This window comes from Xyrauchen texanus, chromosome 22 (assembly GCF_025860055.1).
Source record: "Xyrauchen texanus isolate HMW12.3.18 chromosome 22, RBS_HiC_50CHRs, whole genome shotgun sequence".
In the NCBI taxonomy this organism is placed as follows: domain Eukaryota; kingdom Metazoa; phylum Chordata; class Actinopteri; order Cypriniformes; family Catostomidae; genus Xyrauchen; species Xyrauchen texanus.
In genome coordinates this window covers 23,283,267-23,305,644 of record NC_068297.1, presented here as the reverse complement: position 1 = coordinate 23,305,644, position 22,378 = coordinate 23,283,267, and the positions used below count along the sequence as shown (strand labels likewise).

The 22,378-nt window shown below is 35.9% G+C and overlaps 2 protein-coding genes and 1 pseudogene across 3 annotated transcripts; 2 read left to right on the top strand and 1 right to left on the bottom strand.

Annotated features, from left to right (window-relative positions):
• Window positions 1–924: 924 nt before the first annotated feature.
• On the top strand, window positions 925–5,983 carry LOC127662157 (cell growth regulator with EF hand domain protein 1-like). Its single transcript, XM_052153207.1, has 6 exons — window positions 925–1,156; window positions 1,431–1,542; window positions 2,936–2,995; window positions 3,415–3,488; window positions 4,318–4,442; window positions 4,533–5,983. The coding sequence occupies exons 1-6, from the start codon at window positions 952–954 to the stop codon at window positions 4,773–4,775; spliced, it is 819 nt and encodes a 272-aa protein (XP_052009167.1). The 5' UTR covers window positions 925–951; the 3' UTR covers window positions 4,776–5,983.
• A 2,262-nt stretch (window positions 5,984–8,245) lies between these two features.
• Window positions 8,246–14,232, bottom strand: ctsba (cathepsin Ba). 2 transcript variants are annotated; one of them, XM_052153205.1, is made up of 10 exons: window positions 14,102–14,232; window positions 12,672–12,795; window positions 10,524–10,609; window positions 10,053–10,167; window positions 9,851–9,966; window positions 9,635–9,720; window positions 9,405–9,551; window positions 9,099–9,215; window positions 8,879–9,007; window positions 8,246–8,760 (listed from the first exon to the last, which is right to left on the bottom strand). In XM_052153205.1, exons 2-10 carry the CDS (start codon window positions 12,792–12,794, stop codon window positions 8,687–8,689), a joined length of 993 nt encoding a protein of 330 aa, XP_052009165.1. In that variant the 5' UTR covers window position 12,795; window positions 14,102–14,232; the 3' UTR covers window positions 8,246–8,686. The 2 variants fall into 2 exon arrangements, with proteins under 2 accessions (XP_052009165.1, XP_052009166.1); XM_052153206.1 differs by lacking the exons at window positions 9,851–9,966; window positions 10,524–10,609; window positions 12,672–12,795; window positions 14,102–14,232 and having other exon boundaries at window positions 10,053–10,126.
• Window positions 14,233–16,094: 1,862 nt separating this feature from the next.
• Window positions 16,095–22,373, top strand: LOC127662682 (XK-related protein 5-like; annotated as a pseudogene).
• The last annotated feature ends 5 nt before the right edge of the window (window positions 22,374–22,378 follow it).

Genomic DNA, 22,378 nt, shown 5'->3' with positions numbered 1-22,378 from the left:
GTCAAACTTACACACAAGCCCTTTAATCTCCTTTAAAATGCTCTCTTCTTTCTTTCTTTCTTTCTTTCTTTCTCTTACTGTAATTATTAACAAGCATTTAACTTGTAGTTTAAACTACTTTAAACTTTCAGACAAAACAACAGTATACTATGTTTCAACAAACTTAAAATTTCTAGGTCAGTACTTTTGTACCACAATAAAAAATAAAATATCAATATATTCTATTTCCCAGCCTCCTAAGGCCAGTTATATTTTTGTATTTACCTTATTTTGGTAATATTGCGGAGAAATTCAGTTATAGCAATGAATAGTATAATAAATGATTTTCGCTGTTCATTGCTCAAATTGCATGGATGCCACCTTGTGGCAAAACAGCTACATTAAACCTATAATATGATGAAAATAACAACCATTTTCAAACGCTAAAAATGTTAAATGTGTTGTTATTTTTATTATTATTATTATTATTATTGTTGAGGGAGTCTTATTGGGCCAATATCTCCAAGAGAACAAATAGATGTATGCCACTTTATGGCCAAACTTTTGCAATCTAATCTCAAGCTCCTCACAGGGCTGGCTGTATGAGTTAGTGGATATTATGATTTAAGCCAAGGTAATAATCGTTGAATCATAATAAAGAAGAAACTGGTATCTCGGCAGTTGGATTGTATAAAACATTTGTGCATTAACCTACACGCTTAATTCTTTATGTGAGGGGAAAATGCTAATTTTTTCTTTTATTCTGCTGACTGGTTTTTGGTTCTCGCGTTAAAAACGTACGATAAGACACAATCCGCTTTAATAAACGTCTTCTAATAAACGTCTTTACTTGCGGAGGTCATTTGCAAATTGCAAACATTCAGTCAATGATAGGATCTAATGTCAGAGGCGGTCCGTTTAAGTGAATTGTATGTTGCAAATGCAGACAGTGTTAGCGCCATCTACGTGGCGATGATGAATACTGATGCAAGGCGGAAAAGTGTTCTAGGAGGAGCTAATTTTATTTATTTTTATTTCGGTCCACGACACCTCCGCGGATTCCACCTGTACCCAGTCACGATGAAAACACTCGGTGTTTTGTCGCATTCATCAGCCGGAGTGGGTCTTGCTGAACATCGCAGCATCATGAAGCGATTGCTTACTGCTGCAGAGCGAGGTAAAGCTGCATCTCACATGCTATTATTCATTTCCCAAAATCATCATGTACGAGTTTAAAACTTCATTGTATTTAGCATTATAGTAAATCTAGCTTTCTTTTGTGCTGAATAATTAGAAAGATAACACGTGCTTCCACTGTCGCAATGTACAGTACCGTCATCTATAGATCCGAAGCTAAACATATTTTTGTTATTGGATTCAAACAGCATATTTACTTGTTTATCATTCTTGAGTTATTCCACACAACAAATTGAAAGGGAAGTTTTTGACAGGTGAGCCAAAGAAACCCAACGGAGTAATTAACATGATCCTAGCAAGGTTTCTGTTCTTGCTCATCCTTCCTTCACTGGGTATGTGTGCTCCACAAGTACAGAAAACCTCCAGGTAGGCCACAATTTACACTACACTGTTCTATACTATACTGTATAATTCTATATGGTGCTTTTAAACTATTCCACTATACTGTACTGTTCTATACTATACTGTTCTATTCTATACTGTACTGTACAATTCTATACTATATTGTACTGTACTGTACTATTCTATTCCATACTATACTGTATTGTACTATTCTATACTATACTGTTCTGGTCTATACTGTACTGTACTGTACACTTCTATATGGTGCTGTTTTATACTATTCCACTATATTGTACTGTTCTATACTATACTTTACTATTCTATACTATACTGGTCTATACTATACTGTACTATTCTATACTGTAATATTCTATATTATACTGTTCTATTCTATACTATATTGTACTGTTCTATACTATACTGCACTATTCTATACTATACTGTACTGTATAATTCTATATGGTGCTATTATATACTATTTCACTATACTTTACTGTTCTATACTATACTGCTGTATTCCATACTATATTGTATTGTTCTATACTATACTGCACTATTCTATACTATACTGTACTGTACAATTCTATATGGTGCTATTATATACTATTTCACTATACTTTACTTTTCTATACTATACTGCTGTATTCCATACTATATTGTATTGTTCTATACTATACTGCACTATTCTATACTATACTGTTCTGGTCTATACTATATGGTGCTGTTTTATACTATTCCACTATACTATACTATTCTATTCTATACTATACTATACTGTACAATTCTATACTCTACTGTTTTATACTATGCCACTATACTGTACTATTCTATACTATACTGGTCTATACTATACTATACTGTACTATACTATTCTATACTGTTCTCTACTATACTGTACTATTCTATACTAAACTATACTGTTCTTGTCCATAATATATTTTACAGTTCTATACTATACTGAACTATACTAATCCAGGCCATTGCTAAAATTCTTGGGGTTGAGGCAAAATGTTCATAGGTGGGCCCTCTCTCCTACAGGCCCATTGAGTAGGTTATACCATACTTTATGCTAATATAATGCAATACTATACATAGTAGAGTAGAACAGATTTAGTGTCAGTATATGGATAATCACGAGCATCATTTAGCCTCTGAATTAGATTATTAGTAATTCATTATAGTACTAACAGCTATACATTTTTACTGAGATAGGGAGTGTCTTGTCTGACTACATTCCAAGCTGCATTGCTTTACAAAATTGGATGAATATAAATTTAGATTTACCATAGTGGATGCAGGTTGTGTGTATGATTGATATGTAAAGTAAAACAACATTTGTGCAAACCATTTTTTTTTCTAAATGTGAAAAGTAAATTTGTCCCTTTTTTGTGATGTTTGCTTTGGTGTCTTTTTCTAGTGATGGCATTCTCCCAACAGACTTTGCCAATCCTTTTGGGTCCAGTGAAGACAACCACAGGTTATCACTTTTATTTTGAATAAAGCTAAAGAGCACTTCTCTAGTCTTTATGTGCACTAGTGCACCTGATATATTGCGTAGTTGCCTCAAGGTTCAAAGTCCTCTATAAATTTAAGATAACCCTGAGAATTCTCCAGCTGACACAATTACACGCTCACTGCTTGAACAAATTATGACTAAAAAGGTGACAGAATGTGTGTTTGTGTAGTCTTATGTGCTAAACAAGTACTGAAAATACTTAATCTAATAGACAGATGAAAAAAGTTATGCAGTTGGTTCAGTTGCACGTTTTTCTCATTTAAAACATTTCAACACCAGAGTCGCTCAGCACTTTGAATCCTTGCTCTTTTTCTCAATAAATACTGTAATCAAATGAGACTGAAAAAAAGTGGATGCTGATCTTTGATTCTGAATGACAGGCTCTTGCAAAGCTACATCAAGAGCAACCTGAAGGAGGGGCAGGCCAATCTGGAGCTTAAAACAAGGGAACAAGGTTAATAATACAGTAGTTAATAATTAACAATGAGCACATTAACATGCACATTCTTACAGTGATAATGCTTACTAAACAGACAATGTGTGTGGTCATGTAAATGCATTAAATGGCTTTCCTTTATCTGTGTAAGGTCATAAATGGCTTAAGAGTAAACCGGTCGACAACTGTAGATTTTTGCCCATTACCCTGATTTCACATTGCATGTAAACACCTTTACCGGCATTCTTTCGGGCTTATCCAGTCACTTTCGGGCAAGTGCTCACACCTCGATATCGAGATCGTTCAAAAGAAGATTGTGAATAATAGGAAAAACAATATTTCTACCCACCCCTACTCCTGAGTGCTTTTTTATTTTGTGCACTCACATGAAACACAATTTCAGTACTGTACATGTTTGTTATTTTCTAGTTTATATTACAGAGTAGTACTTAATATATCAGTAGTTATACAGCAAATGTAAAACAGTATATATTGCCTAATCTAAGCTGCGTGGTATACCGTAGACCTGGTTTACACAGCACTCGTTACAACGTGTATTTATTATGGCCCCCATATCAACAGGCTTGTTAACAGCGTGGTGCTGCATAGGAAAAGATTCTCTGCTGAGCTTATTTTTGCCACTCATAGTGCACTGAATCCATTAGAAAATATGCTGAAAATGCACTCCATACATATTTAATAACACAATCTATTGCACTTTGGGTTCCACTCCACCATGTGGAGGTAAATGTGGCTATTTGCTGTTCATCAGGTTTTCGTAAAGCATATTATGCCAAATAAAATCATGCAAATCGTCCTCTGATTTGTTTTCTTCTCCTTGTCACAGAGGTGTTCTTCCTCTTCTCCTTGTATGACTATGATAGAAGTGGGCAGATAGATGGCCTTGAATTGATGCAACTTCTAACAGATTTCCTGTCTCATCATGCATTATTGCCAAAGTCAACAGATTCTGTGAGAGTTTGGAACTTTTGGAGAAAAAAAAATTACAACATTAAAATAGCTTTTAAATTCTGTTTTGACTTGATCTTTTTTACATTGTAGGTAGTGTCTTTGGTGGATTACCTGCTACAAACTCAGGATCTGAACCAGGATGGATTACTGGCTCCCTCAGAGCTGCTCTCATCATCCACGCAGGACCATCAGCAAGAAAACAACCTTGTGCCCCCTGATGCACCAGCTGAGCTGGTGGAGGACAACTTAAAACAGGAGCAAACAGATACAAAAACAGAGGGTAGAGATGCTGAAACTCACCAGCAAGTGGCAGAGGTTCAAGACAACCTCTAAGAGCCTTAAAAGAAACAACTATAACCTGCTGAAGATCATAATGAGTCAAATCCAGCTCAAGACGAACAAAGACAGGCTGGGGAGCCATCAGATTAGAACCAGATACCAGAATCAGATTAAGAATGGTAGGGCAGTCTATAGCCTTTAGAAGAGCAGGAGCTGCAATATGGTCAACAGGAATAGGAGAACATGCTAGTCCATTAAAGTGACCTAGAGATGTAAAGCCAAATTAAGCGTGAACAACTTTAGAGACAAATCAGCCGTACTTTGGAAACCACAAAGCTTGTCAGTCCCCTATTCAGTTTCACTTGCTGCATATAATTTTTCACAGAAGCATAATGTATTTCCAGGTGTTAATGATTTAATAATTGGAGTTCACCAAACTGTACAAAACTCTAATTTACTTTGTTTTTATTCTGTTTATTGGAGTTAGTAATGTGTTATTCAAACTATGCAAACCCAGAAAAGCATGTATTTTATTGCAAAAAAAAAAAAAAAAAGTCATAGCCAAGATCCATTCATACTGTTTTGTACCTAACTTGGTGCATAATGTTTCTATGTCAAACTGTTGTGGAATGAAGGTGGAGTGTATACTTTTGATCTGCTGTTACAAAGATTTTTTACAAAGTACATTTTTCTGACTTTGGGTGTAATAGAAGCTTTGGATGCCTCTGATTTCTTAAAAATAATTATGTGTTGCCAAACAGTGGGTGAAAAATGCACAACTTGATTGCTTAAAAATATTTAAGATATTTTGTTATTTTTTTAATGTGCTCAATTTTGCTTCCATTTCTTTTTTTTATGAAGCACCGTTATTTTAGAAATCAACACCATGTGCAATGCATCATTTTGGCCTATGTTTTGCTTTTTAAGCATGCATGTTTTATCAAGGAGGTTTTTTTTTTTTTTTTTAAGACAAATGTGGTGCCCTTAGATGGAGCCTGTGAATAAACTAAAACGATTTTTATTAATGTTGATAATGGTTAAATAGTCCCAAAAAGTAGGACTGTTGCAATTATTAAATTGTCTGTTTTCGGTTATATATAATAAATTGTGCACTTCAAATTCCAATCACATTTGAATGTTAAAATAAGGGAATTTTTAAGCGAATACTGTATAAATGCCATCAACAGCACGTTTGAGTCAGTGTCGATTGTTTTAAGGCTACACAGGATGCAGGGCTTTCCTTAAATTTTCATTAAAATTGCACAATTACAATCAAATTGCATAACCTCTATAATTCTGATAAGTATTGTCCCAGTTCAATATTTAATGTAGCACAAGTGTGCAATAACATACAACACTTGCATGATTATAGCAGTCAAATTTATTCATACTAGCGCGATCTTTGATAACAAGACAGGCCATGTTCAGACTGCCACTAAAAATCGGATTTTTTTGCTTATTCAGATTGTATCCAGATGAGTTCTGATAGTCTGGACAGCTTGAACATGTGTGAACGCTGTCACCTGATCCTTGGTGCTCACCAAACAAGCAAACCGAGACCACCTGAATAGTGGGTCTTGGCCCACTTCCAAACGAACTCTGGTGCAGTTCGATTGATATATGAACACAACATGGACAAAAGACATCTAAACGGACCAATAACAGGAAGTAATTTGCCTAATACTGACCTAAAGCATACCTGGTTCTTCTCATCATAGGAGCCATGTTGCCCATTACAGGCGTCGGAACCGCAGTCCTTGCAGCATATCTTCGTTTGTAAAACGGAGGAATTCCTGGTGCTGTTTTGACTCCTTTACAGATTTTAATAGCTCTTAGTTGTCAGCGGAGGCAAAATGTGCTATATTTATATATCTATACATGGTGGTATTTTTGAATGTCTGTGTAGAAATGCATTTCACAAAACAGTCATGCTGCAATTAAAATTAGGCTTGCTTTGTCGTTTCAAGTTCTGGCTGTGGCGCGTGGACGTGTTTTTAAAATGTCAATTGGTATTAGTAAGCTGTGACATAATGTATGATGCTCAAAGGCATAGGGTGTCTTATTCATTATGTACGGTTTTCTTAAATGGCATGAATCACACTAAAGTCCTAGACTTAAAATGCCTGACCCACCACTGCAGGAGACATAATTAGCCGCTTTTCCTTTTCTTCCATTTCTTCTCAATTTTTGCCATAAGGGTTGTGGTAGAATGCATAAACTGAATACTGAACATTTCACGATACCACACCGCTTGAATCATTTACCATCAAAAATAGAATGTTAATTTAGGCAATATTTATAATCCACAAGGCTGACAAAAAAATGGGAGAGGAGACACTAAAGAGGGTGGACAAAATAACATGTTTATATTATAGAAAAGCATATTTAATGTAATAGCAAAAAGGTTCAGTGTTTGCTGATCCATGGTAGACTGTAATCGGGTCACGTTTATTTGAATAAACTGATCTCTCAGGATATCCTCTGGGATCGACAGAAGTCAAATTAAGTTCCCCAAAACTACACCATTACATTTTACAATTTAGTTACACATGGGAGAGATTAAATTAACAATTTCAGATGAAGGTGGTAGCCAACACGGCCAAGCTAGTAGCTATGCAAGTGTAACTTGGAAACCTATAAACTAGTTAAGAAAACCAAATACTAGTATAGACCAAATTAAGAGCTAGACAGATATTTATCTAGCTAGTAAGCCTATTGGCAGTGTACAGACTAACAAATATATTTCAATAAGGTTAAATAAGAGTTAAGTCAACAAAAGAACTGCTTTCGTGTGGTCATAGTGTTACACATTTCCTTTCTTGAAAGCAAACTCCCCTTCTCTTCCTTCGGTTTTGATTAGCAGTTTGATCGGTGATCTAGCCAGCCAATCAAAATGTACCACCTCATCTGATTGGCGGACATTCTGGCACATTAAAATGCTGTGACCTTGAGCAAGCAAGCAGTCAAATCATGAGCGCACGCAGAGTGGGTAGGGGCAGAGAGCGAGTGAGATCTCGCACAAACGGCCAATCAGGGGCCTGGGAAGCTCATCAAGTAAAGATGCTGACTAAAACACCTGGAGTGGCAAGTTTGAATCCATGGTGTGCTGAGTGACTCCAGTCAGGCTTCCTAAGCAACCAATTGGCCCAATTACTTGGGTGGGTAGGGTCACGTTGGGTTAACCTCCTCGTGGTCAATATAATTGTGAAGTATAATGTCAAGTGAATAATAAATAATAAAAAAAAAAAAACATTTGCCAAATGCATAAATGTAAAGATATATATCCGTGCCACCACTGGTTAGTGTCATTCAGTTGAACTACGAGAGTCATTGAGCCACACCAACATCAGCTGCTGTCTGGCTTTTCAAGCACTGTGAAGGACACACAGTCAGCTCGTGCCAAACTCCCACAAAAATATAAACAATCGCAAAAGCGCTCCGGCCATATTTGCCATCAAATATGGAAAAATTACTAGGTGTGTCAAGCACACATGCAATTTTAACAATCATAACCATAAAATAGACAATCAAACCCAGGCAAAGCGTTTTGGGACTCTATATACATTTATTACATTTGAGAAAAAAAGGCATTAAAACTTAAAATACAAATTAAGTAAAAACAAATCTATAGTACTGGTGAAAAAGTGGCTTAAAGGGAACATCAAGTCACATTAAAAATACTTCTATACTTTGGCCTAAAACTGGACTTCAACGACTTGCACTACAATGACACATTCAGAAGTTGTTCATGAAGTCTTATTCAAATTCAAAACAACGAAAATTTAAAAACTTCTAAAAAGAAAATGAACCTGATCAGAGGGCCCTTAAGAGATTCTCAAATTTATCAGTCATTATATTATGGCCATCAAGAATGGCAGTCAGCTTAAACTGAAATTATAGACATTCCTGGTCTTCACTTTGAACAGGGTGCTCATTTCTCCACCTCTTCTAGATGTCTGAAGAAATTACATGGGAATTCCAGCCACAATTTCTGATTCAATGCCACAGTGGTCCTCACCTCTGAGAATCTTGAAAAAACCTTGACAAGAACAGATGAACCCACAATTAACAGATTATTGTGAGAACATCTGGTTATGCATTGCAACAAAAAAGTAGCAAACTGAAGACAATTAGATCTATCCATCCATCATACTCACCATTTTCACCCCAGTCAGTGTTCCAGGAATTGGCAGCTAGCCAGTAGGGGGTGCCATTCTCCTCTCCCCAACCCAGAATCTTAATAGCATGGCCACCTACTGCAGATCCACTAACATGCTGATAAACCCCTGCAACAGATGAAGACGTTTAAGGGAGAACCACCAAATCATCAACCTATTCATGTGACTTTAGCCAAATAGATAATCTACTGCAACCAACCAGACTTATAAAGTAGGAAGTCCTCATAAACCGTGAAAGCTCCCTCTACTGGTCCATTCTTATACAGCTCCTTCATAATCTGCTTCTCATTGGATGGGACACTATAGGAAGTCTTTCCTGCAATGACAAACAGTGTGACCAAACAGAAGAACGCCATCTGAGAATTCACATTTTTAAGCACAAACACATCAGCAACGTTCAATATTGAAAGCATCTAGCATCTAAACTGCTACTGAAAGTTATACAAGGGAGATGCCATAAACTAAAGCAGCAAGGGAGACAGAATCTGGTTCCCAGTGTTCTTACCAAAGTGTTTGTCCTGCTTATAAGAGGGACTGTAGCCAGGTTCACATGACATCTCACAGTTGGGCGTGTCTCCACTCTCTCCAGAACAGGGTGGGCGGCTGCCGTTCACATGATGCTCACAGGGCTCAATAGTGTATGGGCGACAGCCTTATTTAAATAAAAAAAGTAACAAATTTAGTTAAGCATTCTTTGTAAACATGCAGAACTTCTACAGCAGGACAAGCACCAACCAATGTGAGAGTTGTATAGTCCACCAGTCACCAAGCCTTCTTCGCTCCAGAAGTTCCAGGCAGCAGATGGATAGCCACCATTACATCTGGATTTACAAAGAAAACGAGACATTGTCGGCCATCATACATAAAAACTGGATAAAATGTATTTCAATATTAGAAATCCCTTGACAACCTTGCTAAATGTACCCAAGCTCACTCTGCAGCCTTACTTACCCCATGCCACAGCGGTCACAACAGGTTAGCAGGTCCTGAGAGGAGATCTCTACACTCACTTTGGCATCGCTGTGGACACAAACTCTGTCAGAGATTGCTTCGGCAGCACCAAAAGCCTGCAAAGACAAACAAAATCTGGTCAAACAGCAGTAAAGACACAAAACCAACTCATATCACTGCGTCCACCAGAAAGAGTCCTCACCCAGCATGAACCACAAGAGCCCTGGTCTCTGATCTCTTTAATAGTGGGGCAGTTGGGCCACTGTTCTCTGGCATCAAAGTTTGTGGGAAGCTTGAGATCATCAGCATACTGCACCCTGTTTAAAATAATATGGGGTGTCACAAGATTGAGAAAGCAGAAGTGAAAGCAATAAATTGACTAAGGAAATAAAGTTGTTTGTTTGGAGTTAGCCATATCAGCTACAATAGCCATTTCATGGCAAATACATGTGGCGATCAAACAATTTATGAAAGCACACCTTGCAAAAATAGAGAAAAAAGATTAAATCCAGTACAGTAAATCAATTCTATAAAATATCCTTTACCAAGGAAATAAAAACAGCAGCAGCATGTGACAAAGAGTAATGTCAAATGCAGACAAAGATTGCAGATTAGCCATTTTTACTTCCTCTATATGTCTCACCACTACACCATGCACAAAAGTTGCACTCACAGGACAGGGAGTTTGGGTCCTTTCAGAAAAGTCCCACAGAGCCTCTTCACATAGCTGTAGTCCACATTATGGAAATTATGTCCAGCCTTCAGAAGAGAAAAATTCATGTAGACATTCAAATTAATTCAATGTATAATATTCTACAGCACTAAAATGAGTTCACCTCAAAAGGAAAATTCTCTTTACTCAACCTAATGCTTGACAACCATTTCAGATGTCCATTAATTTTTCCTCTGTACAACACAAGCTGTTTTTTGTTTTTGTGCGTGTAGAATATTTCAGCTCTGTAGGTCATTTCAATGCAAGTTAATGGTGGCCAGAGCTTTGAAGCTTAAAGAAAATAAAGGCAGCTTTTAAGTAACACATTCGACTTTAATCCATGTCCTCTGTCCTCATGCAAAACCAACTGGATTACTTCAGACCAATATATAACTCCTTATACACTGTACATCTTGCCATTGCAATCTATAGGGACGATCATGATTTCTAAATCAATTACACTTCCAAGTGCTTGACGCATGCGCAGAGCTAGTTGGCGCTATAGGAAGTGTAATCAAGCTTGAAATAATGATTGCCATGTAGACTGTCGTCAAGATTGAGAGAAAAAAAAAAAAAAAAAGTTACACTTTGGTCCGTTCTCCCCCAGAACCAAATGCACGTATTAAATTCAAGGCCCTGATGCTGGCATACAAAACGGTCACTGGGTCTGCTCCAGCATAGCTAAAAACATTTATGCAGAGCTACATTCCCACCAGAAGCCTGCGGTCGGCTAAGGAACGTCGCCTTGTCGTACCAAAACAGAGGCACCAAAACACTTTCCCAGACTTTGTTTCATCATACCACGTTGATGGAATGACCTTCCCAACTCAATCCGTGAAGCTGACTCACTCCATCTTCAGAAAAATGGCTAAACATCTTTTCCAAAAGCACTTAACCAGTCATTTAAAAAAAAATAATTGTTACAATTCTTGTTGCACTTAAATCGGTTTTGTGTACTATTCTGATAGTGAAACTTAGTATGGCACTTTTCGTACCACTGTCTCCTTAAGATTATTCGCTTATGTTTTCCTCTTTTGTAAGTCGCTTTGGATAAAAGCACCTGCCAAATGAATAAATGTAAATGAATCAATTCAGATTACACCAATTAAATCTCTGGAGTCATTTGGATACTATAACACTGCCTTTATATGCTTTTTAGAGCTTCAAAGTTCTGATCACAATTCAAATAGCATTTTATGGACCTACAGGGCTTATATATTAAAAATCTTTGTTTTTGTTTTGCATAAGAAAGTCATTCAGACACATCATTAAATGGTATGAGGGCAAGTAAATGAAAGAATGTACATTTTTGGGTGAACCCTCCTTTAAACAAGAGAACCTTACAGACAGTTTAAACCCAATACAGACTCAACATAGTACTCCGATTTATAATGACTGCATAAGATTTAGAGATCAGTTTTTAATACCTGATCCGATACAAATAATTTTTTGTTAAGTGTCTGAACCAATATTCATAACGGTTACATTTTTTTTAACCACTGAAGGTGAACCGTTTTACAAAACAAATACTGCACACGTTCAACAAATATTTAACTAGTTTTAGTTGCCATGTACACTTGTGCAAAGCCGCTAAACTAAAGTTTTGGGGGATTTTCTCAGCTTTTTTGGCATGTCCAATTCCCAATGCACTCTAGATCTTCGAGGTGGAATCTCAGTCAGAGCATCTTATCACGTGGATTGAGCGTTACACCGGAGACGTGGCACATATGGAGGCTCATGCTATTCTCCGTGGCAGCCATACACAACTCCCCACACACCCCACCATGAGTGAAAACCACATTATATAGACCACGAGGAGGTTACCCCAATGTGAATCTACCCACCCTAGCAACCTGGCCAATTGGTTGCCTAGGAAGACTGGCTGGAGTCACTCAGCACGCCCTGGATTTGAACTTGCATCTCCAGGAGTTGTAGACAGCGTCTTTACTTGCTGAGCTACCCAGCCCCAACTTAATATTTAAAATGTGAAGCCTTGTCAACCTTTCAGTAAACTAGATATTAAAGAACTGATAACCGGATAAGTGAAAGTGAAAATATCAGATAACAATCAGATTATCGGTCCATCTCTTATAAGGTTGCATGGCTTACCATCCAAGTAGTGTTTGCTTTATTGATGAAATTGACCATCTCATGGGAGAGAGGAGCGAGGCGCGGTCGAGCCCAGCTAACCGAGAGGGCTGAGAACAGGCACAGGAAGGCTAGTCTCCACATTCTGAAATATAAAATAATATTACATTTCCACTCCAGCCAACGTATCTGAAAAGGGTTTTCTATCAACCCCAAAACAAAGCCCTCTTCAAATACTTAGAAATAACACTTCCTTTATCGAGAGGAGCTGCATGGTATCTCAGTCTATAATTTCAATAAAAAAAATCATTATAAACAGTACACTGAAGTCTCAAAAAACACCACAGGCAAGCATAAAGTGCTACACCACTTGAAGGACACGTTCCGTGACACTTGAGGTGAAACGGACCTCTGACTGCCAACAGTAGTGTCTTCTTTGGGCTGCAATGATGCAGACATGAAATCTCTAAACATTTAACAACAACATGTTCTATATCTCAATGGTTACACAAACAGAAGACAAATCTGTACTATTAAGTACTCTGGATGACTATTTTGTAGTAGGAAAGACCCTTTAGAAGGGGCCACTTCACTAGGATCAATTTGCAGTTCTGCAGAGGTTGGGGTTTTAAACAAGTTTGGTTTCTAATTATCAGATTACTTTACCTCATTAAAAGTCCAAATCTATATAGTTTAAAAAAAAAAAACAAGTCAAGTATTATAGTGAATGTTGGATACACAGTTCCTGTAAAAGGAGGTCTGAATATTGACGTAATCATGATCTTTTATAATACATGAGTCAGCAGAATTTCCCTGCTGATTTACAGGCAATCCCAGCCTATCAGAGCCACAATGACCTCAATGTAAACTGGACTACATAAACCAAAACACTGAATCAAGGAGTTAAATCACCATGTTTGAAACCTTAGTGTATTTGTAAGAAAAACTGGCGACGAGATGTCTACTACGGCTAGTGAAGCGTTCACACATGTGCTAAAAAGAAAGCTCCGATTTCCAGATCTCACACTTTCGTTTCACTTTTAAAAGCAGGCCTTATAGCTAAATAATATATATATATATATATATATATATATATATATATACACATACACACATACACACACACACATATACATACATATATATATATATATACACACACACACACACACACACACATATATATACACACACACACACCCGACTGCGTAAATGCATTTCTCAATACACGACAGTAAACTTATGCATAGTATGATATTTATCAGATAATTATGTTTTACTAAAGAAAGATTAACTTTATTTCCTCTTAACGGTTTCCTACTGTGACTTATGCTGCACTGTCAACCGATGTGATCAAACATGCCTGAGAATAACTTGTCAGATACTGACATACCTAAATGGCCAATACAAATATGTTTTACTTGCATATTTTAAGAATATAACAAACATACCTGTGTTTCGTCTGCTGACAGCGTTCCTTGTGCTCTTATAACTGCCTCACAGGGCGGAAACAAATAACAGTCCAAACGCGACGCACGTTGATGGCGTTTATAAAGCAAAGAGAGACCACGTGACGAGTCATGTGCGCAAAGTCTGATGACCCTCACGTGATCACAAATCACTTCACTTGAGTAATCGTAGTGCTCTTGTGATTTAGTTTCGTATGTAAATGTGATTAAATCTTTATTTTTGGAAAGCTCGTTTTATTAATGGCTCATAATTGTTTTCTCATATTTGTTTGTAATGGGTGCTGTTCCTTGATGAAGAGTTTACCTAAATGATTTAATCTCATGATCACATCAAAGTGGTTAATAATTCATAATGCAAACATCAACAGACCTCTTAGAAACTTACATCTTTGCTTACATCTAACCAAAGTTGGACATACTTGGACATATTACATGTGTTGGTGTGCTTTTGCTTTAGATAAATATGTTCTTAGAATATGTGTATGCTATGATAAATTATGTTAATCATTAAAGTAATTTATTTAATGAGAAAAGCTGTTATAATTGTATTCTTCTTATTATTATTTATTTGCACATTACATAAAGAACAGTTAGCACTAAAGAAATACAGGGGAAAGTCCAACGTATAATGGGGATTTCAGTTTAGATCAAGGTGGTTAAATCAAAGGTTTTTCAAATAATTAGGTAAAATATTGTATATGGGATATTAAATAAAGTCCCTCTAATGCAGGGGCTAAAGGCTCCTATAAAACACATTTAGGATTTTTTAAGTGGGGGAATAGATTTGTGATGAAAGTGTTCAGATTAGGCTCACATTGACTGATCACATGGAGATTCATTTGTTTATAGAATACTTGAGATGTAATAAAATGAGCATCCTTTTCTGAAGTGTTCATTTAAATTAAGCATAACCTTAATTTTCTTAAAAAAAAAAAAAAGAAAAAAAAAAAGGGCTGTCTTAATAGTATTTTACATTGACAGATTTTGTCACAATATCTTTTCAAACCCCATGGGAGCCTTTTGCCTCATGTGTGGGGGCCTTTTACCCAATATCAAAACAACCTTCTGTTATTTTTTCTTTTCAAACAAATTATGTTGCTCCATCAATATTCAATAAAAATATATTTTATTTTATTTTTTAATCAAACTTGATATACTTTGTGACCAGACAAAAAGAGCACATTTTCCTTAAGGGTACCTTTTGCTACGATGTACCCCACCTCATCTATAATTGGGCCTAAATTAAATATAAGTATGTCATATTCAAATTATATAAAAAATGAAATAAATAAAAATGGAAATTTCTCATTCCATACAATCACTTAAACTCATAATTAATGGCAAGAATAACACATTTCTAAGAAGTTATAAACTTTAAAATGGGTTGCTTGAGTTATGACATCACATTGAGCCCCAGTATCCAAAAACTAGGGATGGGTGAAACCACATATTTTCCTTTCGATCCGATACCATCCATCCATCCATCTTCAACCGCTTATCCGAAGTCGGGTCGCGGGGGCAGCTGCTCCAGCAGGGGCCCCCAAACTTCCCTATCCCGAGCCACATCTTTTTGATCCGATAGCAATTATTTCAAATCCAATATCGTCGATACCGATACCAATTCCAATTCCTCTATTAAATGTATTTTTTGCAAAATGAAAATGAATCAATATTCATTCATGTTACTCACGTTTTAAAGAACTTCTGATCTGTTAAGCAAAATGGAACGTTTGTTAATTACTAATTATTTACTATGAATTATTATTGAATATTAGATATTATAAAGTGTTATTGAAAATGTTTATTTAAAAGATCTTTCAAAGTGAATTGAAAACCCCCACAATCACATAAATAAGCATTTGTTTTCAGTCCACGGATCAACATAGGCTGAGCTCTAATCTAATATAACACATTTATATTTGTTGTGTGAATATTTGTCTTTTCAGTTGTACTATTCTTTATGAACTACCTCAGCATGGAAAATGAGCTGCTGGCTTGGCTGACTTTGGGTCTGTGCCAGCCACAGCTGTGCAACTGCCAAGTCTGAAGTTGCACGTCACTGAAGCAGAAAAACCCAAGCCTTCACTCATCTCATACATGTGCCCTGCTTTCATCTGGGCATCTTTCAGAGGTCAGAAACATTACATTAAATTCTTGGCTAGCATTATTTATTAAATACTAAATTAAACATAACAAAAACATTGAATAAAATGAATGTAGTGTATAATGTTAGTAGGTCATGTAATTCTCTTACAGTAATTTGGGAACAAGCAAGCTCTGCTTTAACATTTTTCAGTGGAAGTAATAAAATAGTCATTGAGTAATAAATAAAACTTATTACATTTTTACAAAGTACCAAGCTGTAGTCTTCTGTAAAACGCCATCAATATTTGAGCACAATAATTAAAGGGTGAGTTTACTCAAAAATATAAATTCCATAATAATTTACTTACCCTCATATCATTGTAAACTTATGATGTTCTTTCTACTAGGGAACACAAAAAGTAGAGTTTTGAAGAATATCCTGGCCACTTTTCCCCTGTATAATGAAAGTAAATGAACGTTTGAGCTTTCAAGCTCCAAAATACTAAAAAGCACCATCAAATATATTATGATTAAATAACTATAAATAGCTTAAAATATTTTAAATATATATTATGAATATAATAATTCAGATACCAAATATGCGATACAATATTGTGGCAGATGACTAAAGCATTGATAAGACAAAAAAGTGGCTTTAGAAGACAATATATAGTTTATTGCCATAATATTTAACTGCCCATCATGGAATTACCGTCAACAGCAATATCATTTGCAATTAAATTCATCAATCAATCCAAGATATATTTATTATAACGGCTTTTATAATAAAATAAGGATGCGGCAATGTACACATGCGTCAGACGGACACTTTTGGAGTGTCCAACTTTGGTTGTGTCACAAACACAATGTATTTTTAGGTCACTATGTCAAGTTTGGAATGTTGAATTTGCATTCGTAACTGCGCCCCTTCTAGCTGTTTTTAAACTCGTCAGTTCTCATCTCAAGTGCTGTCCTTAATTTCAAGCAAGCCTCATTTTGGTTTTTGACTGCTCTTTGCCTATACAGCTGGGGATTTGCTGAATATAGGTGGTACTTCAAGATTTAATTGGTCCAATGGTAGGAATATTCCTTATTGTGGCCTATAGGGTCATGATTAATTGTGTTAATCACACTGAATTAATGCATTAAATTAACAGCCCTAATTCAATGTCTTCTGAAGCCATATATAGTAGCAGCTATAAGATCAGTGAAAAATATAAACATAAACTTCAGTATGTTCCTCACACATAAAAACATTTGGAAGACTTGGAATATAGCGTATAAGTTTCTTGGACAACTTAACTGCTGGAGTTCTCATTCATTTTAATTAACAGGAATGTAGTGGTCAAAATATTCCTCAAAAAATCCTCCTTTTGTGCTCTACGGAAGAAAGAAAGTAATATGGGATTGGAACTATATGGGGTGAGTACATTTTGACAGAAATAAAATGTTATGGGATAACCATTCCTTTAAGACATACTATATAAATTCAAATATTTGTTTGCACATTCTTGCTATGCTTACTAAATGAGTTTTTACACACTGTCAAATGTGGCAACCAGCCACCTTAAAGAGATAGTTCACCCAAATATCAGAATTTTCTCATCATTTACTCACCCTCATGCCATCCCAGATGTGTATGACTTTCTCTGCAGAACACAAATAATGTTTTTTTTTTTTTTTTTGCAGAATATCTACGCTCTTTTGGTCCTTACAATGCAAGTTAATTGTGACCAAAACTTTGAAGGTCCAAAAGGGAAATGAAGGCATTATAAAAGTAATCCATGTGACTCCAGTGGTTAAATCCATTTCTTCAGAAGCTATATGATAAATGTGGTTTAAAAACAGATCAATATTAAAGCCCTTTTTTACTATAAATCTCCACCTTTGACCAGCCCCAACCAGTAGCTGGCTGAATTGAAAGTGAAAGTGTATATTTATAATAAAAAGGACTTACATTTTTATCTGTTTCTCATACACATATTATATCACTTCTGAATATATGGATTTAACCACTGGAGTCGCATGGATTACTCTCATAATGCCTTCATTTCCCTTTTGGACCTTCAAAGTTTTGGTCACAATTCACTTGCATTGTTTGGACCAACATAGCTGACATAATCTTTAAAAAATCTTCTTTTGTGTTCTGCAGAAGAAAGAAAGTCATACACATCTGGGATGGCAAGAGGGTGGGTAAATGAAGAGAGAATTAAAATTTTTGAGAAAACTATCCCTTTATGGAGCTATTTCTGCCTGGTCTAACACTTGGAATCAGGTTGACTCTGTGATGTTAGATTTTTTTTTACTTTAATCAAACCAGTTAAATTAGATGTTACCGCATGAAGTTTCACTTGCAGGTTAAAACAAATTTCAGTGTAGTCACAAGAAACTTTTCTCTGATTATGAATACCATCAAAATTGGTATTGGGGCGGCTGTGGCTCAGGTGGTAGAGCGGGTTGTCCACTAATTTCAGGGTTGGTGGTTCAGTACCCGGCCCACATGACTCCACATGCCGAAGTGTCCTTGGGCAAGACACTGAACCCCAAGTTGCTCCCAATGGCAGGCTAGCACCTTGCATGGCAGCTCTGCTGTCATTGGTGTGTAAATGTGTTTGTGAATGGGTGAATGAGACGCAATGTAAAGGGCTTTGAATACTGCTAAGGTTAAAAAGGCGCTATATAATTGCAGACCATTTACCATTTAAAATCCCATTTCTAACTGTATGAGATTCATGTGCTTTGCTTTTAACAGTGGTGTTATGTGCTGCTGAATGTGTCCTGGTTTCTGGCCCTGTACAGCCACTCATGCTTGCTGCTCCATCTTGGCCACCGACACGTGACCCCTGCTGCTATGCCGTGCCAGCTCATATGGAGAGGTGGCATGGTGGGTGCCAGGGTTGCAAGCCTCATGTACTTCTGCAGTGTGTTTTTCTGGTGGACTTGCGGAGTAGTGGGTGAGGACTGTTCCTAAATCAGTACACTTCTGGATAAAGCTAATACTTGTCACTTTAAATATAAATGCATTTACTGTTAGTCTGAGTCATAGGATTGACGGTAATTTGTCGTTTCCCAGCTCTTACCTGGAAAGAGATGATTCCTTATAAATGAGTGCATTGTAATAGTCTCTTTAAATCACTCCTCAGGTTTCCACTGGGTCATTATGATGTTTTGGCTTGTGTCCCAGCAGACAGACATCTGCATTAACCGTGGTTCCTGGCGTCTTTTCAACTTAATCTTAGGGGCACATTTTCCTATTCCTCATCTTTAAAGACAGTCCCTCACGGTACCGCATAGTTGGATTTTATTTGGTAGATTGCTCTACATTGTCAGTTAAAAGAGAATACAGAAATCTGTTTTGCAAAAATCAGCAAATATTGGCCAAAATATCTGGACGATGTTCTGTGCTGGATGAGTGTGTGATATGCTGTTTCTTCAACCTTTGGACTTCAAGTAACATCTTGTTAAAAATGTGTTTATTTAATTTGTCTACTAACAGTGTATTAGTAATGCTCCACAAGCCATGTATGTCATTTTTGCCATTTTTATGAAAGTCGTGAAACTTTCCACTAGTGTAATTTCCACCACATGTCAAATTATGTACTGTATTTTTATGTGGTGGAAATGACAGTGCTGGAAATGAAATTATTAATGTTTTTGAAATATATTTTCATACTTTTTGCATAATTTGGAAAAATTACATCTTGACTGGACATTATACCCAATAAAATTATTCTGCTCACAAATTATGTTTACCTTGATTTTTCTTTGTTTTCTTCAAACAATACTTGTCTCATATTTCATCTAAATCATGCTCTTCACTGACACGTTTGTCCACTTGGTGGCAAAGGGGAAAAATAGTTTGGTGTGCTTGTCATAATTATTGAAAAATGGATAGAAATAATTTTCACACAATATTATAAAAATGGTTTATGCTTATTGTACTTATTATACTATGTTCAAATTAAGTTAAGTTAAGTTTTAAACATGTAATAATAAATATTTTATTATGGATTGGCATAGTTTAATATCTGGGTCAAGGATAAAACAATAAAATCTATACATAAAAGGCATTTGAAAAGTACATCAAATAAATGATAAAGGCATTGTACAATGTTTCCAAGTAATATGACCTTTATAACACAAACATAAAAAGTTTAAATCTGTTTTAATACATTTTAAATTAAATTAAAGAGGTTTTAATAGATAATTACCCGAAGCTGAAGAAACACCCTGAAATTATAGGTCTTTCATCTTTAATTCCATTCTTTACCTTTTTATCATTTTATAGGTCATTGATTTTGATAACTGATAAGTAGCTTCTTTCTGTGTTGTAGTTAATGTTGTTGGAGAAAATGTTTCTTCTACTTCTGGCCTCAGACTCACTCAGATAGCATGAGCATTACTGTGGCTTTGTGTTGCTTCTTCATTAGTAAATATTCGCTATAACTGGGAACAATTTCTAATCAGCTCTGATATACCTAATATAATGTAACTTGTTATAATGATAATTTTTCTGTTCTCTGTTTTTCTAGGTGTCATTTTTGTTGTCCTTCACTACTGATTTCTTCATCCCAAATCCACTGAGATCCTCCAAAGATTTTTAGACTATCATCAACATCTGATGTGCAATGTAAAGAGACCACACCTGAACTCTCCACATACACGCTTGGTACTTTCTCAGTTACTGGCTGTGCTGTCTCTTGAGGAACAAGCAGGAGCCGTTTCTGTTCAGCCAATTGAGGGTTGCTGGCACCATCATCATATGTTCATATACCTGGCTCTCAAAGCTGGAAACTCAAGCAAAATCAACAGCCTCTATGGAGACAGAGGACTTTCAGCCTTACTGGGAAATAATGATGTATCCGAGGCAGACTCTGGACTGAAGCACTGTAAGCAGCCATCAATGGTTGTGGGTGAACACGTTGAAAGTTGTCCTGACCACACATAAAACAGAGAAGAAGCTGAACATGTCAATAGTCTTTCTGGTGCTTAGTTTAGACATTCTCCAGAGGCTGAATCGAAGATGGTTAATGGTGCAATGTTTACACCTGTCCTGCAGACTCCAGTAGCACTGTTTACTTTAGTGCAGAACCCCAGTCTCCGCATAGTCTCAGAGAAGCTACTTTAATCAGTCCCATTATCAATGGAGCTGCACTGTAGTTGACAGCCAAACAATGTTTAAATGGGGACCCATGCTATACCTCGACTCTAATACTAGACCATAAAACTAAACAAAATACAAGTCCTCGATTAGTAGGGGCTAGAAGGCAGGTATATTTGTTATATTATAAACAGGTATGAACTTGTGAGAATTTTTTGTTAATGATAAATGTTTAGTTTGTTATTAGCACCATATTGATCACTACAAGCTATCAGTTATCTGTATATGCGCTCATTGATTTTGCAAGATTAGTTTTAAGGTCAGTGTATTAAAATCAGTTTACAGTTTAAATATTATAAAATGACAAAAATTGTATGTTTTTTATTTGCTGCTTTCTTTGGCTATATTACAATGTTTGTAGGTATTTTCTGATTTTATGTATTTTTAATGTCTACTTTTTATATGCTTCATGTATGTATGTTTTTATAAATATAATTCTTTAAGGGTTTAAGTTGTCACAAACTATATACAGTATATGAAAAATGGAAGTCACTATATTTTAAAACAATTATTATAATTATGTTATATTTATGGTTACTATTTGTAGTAGAAAAAAGTTGCTAAATTTTACAATTCAATGTCAAAATAGTTGACAATAAATCAAATGCCAGTGTTAGCTTGATAAATCATTTCATCATCATCAGAATTCTTGTGTTTACTCTTATAGCATATATAGTTATATATATATATATATATATATATATATATATATATATATATATATATATATATATATATATTCATGATATATCTGATCACGTTTGCTTTTTATTTAACAATTTTTACACTGAACATCAGTTAACTTTTCATTTTACACGTAGGCCTGTATATTTCGTTTTTACCATATTACTATAAATATTTAAAATTAGGAAAGTTATTTCTAAGTAACTTGGTTGTCCTCCCACTCATCTGTACTAAAATGGGAAATATAAACTCAATTCAAATAAAGATCATTCAATTGTATGTTCTTAACAGACGGCAGAGGGCACTAATACAAACCTCAGCTAGCTTGT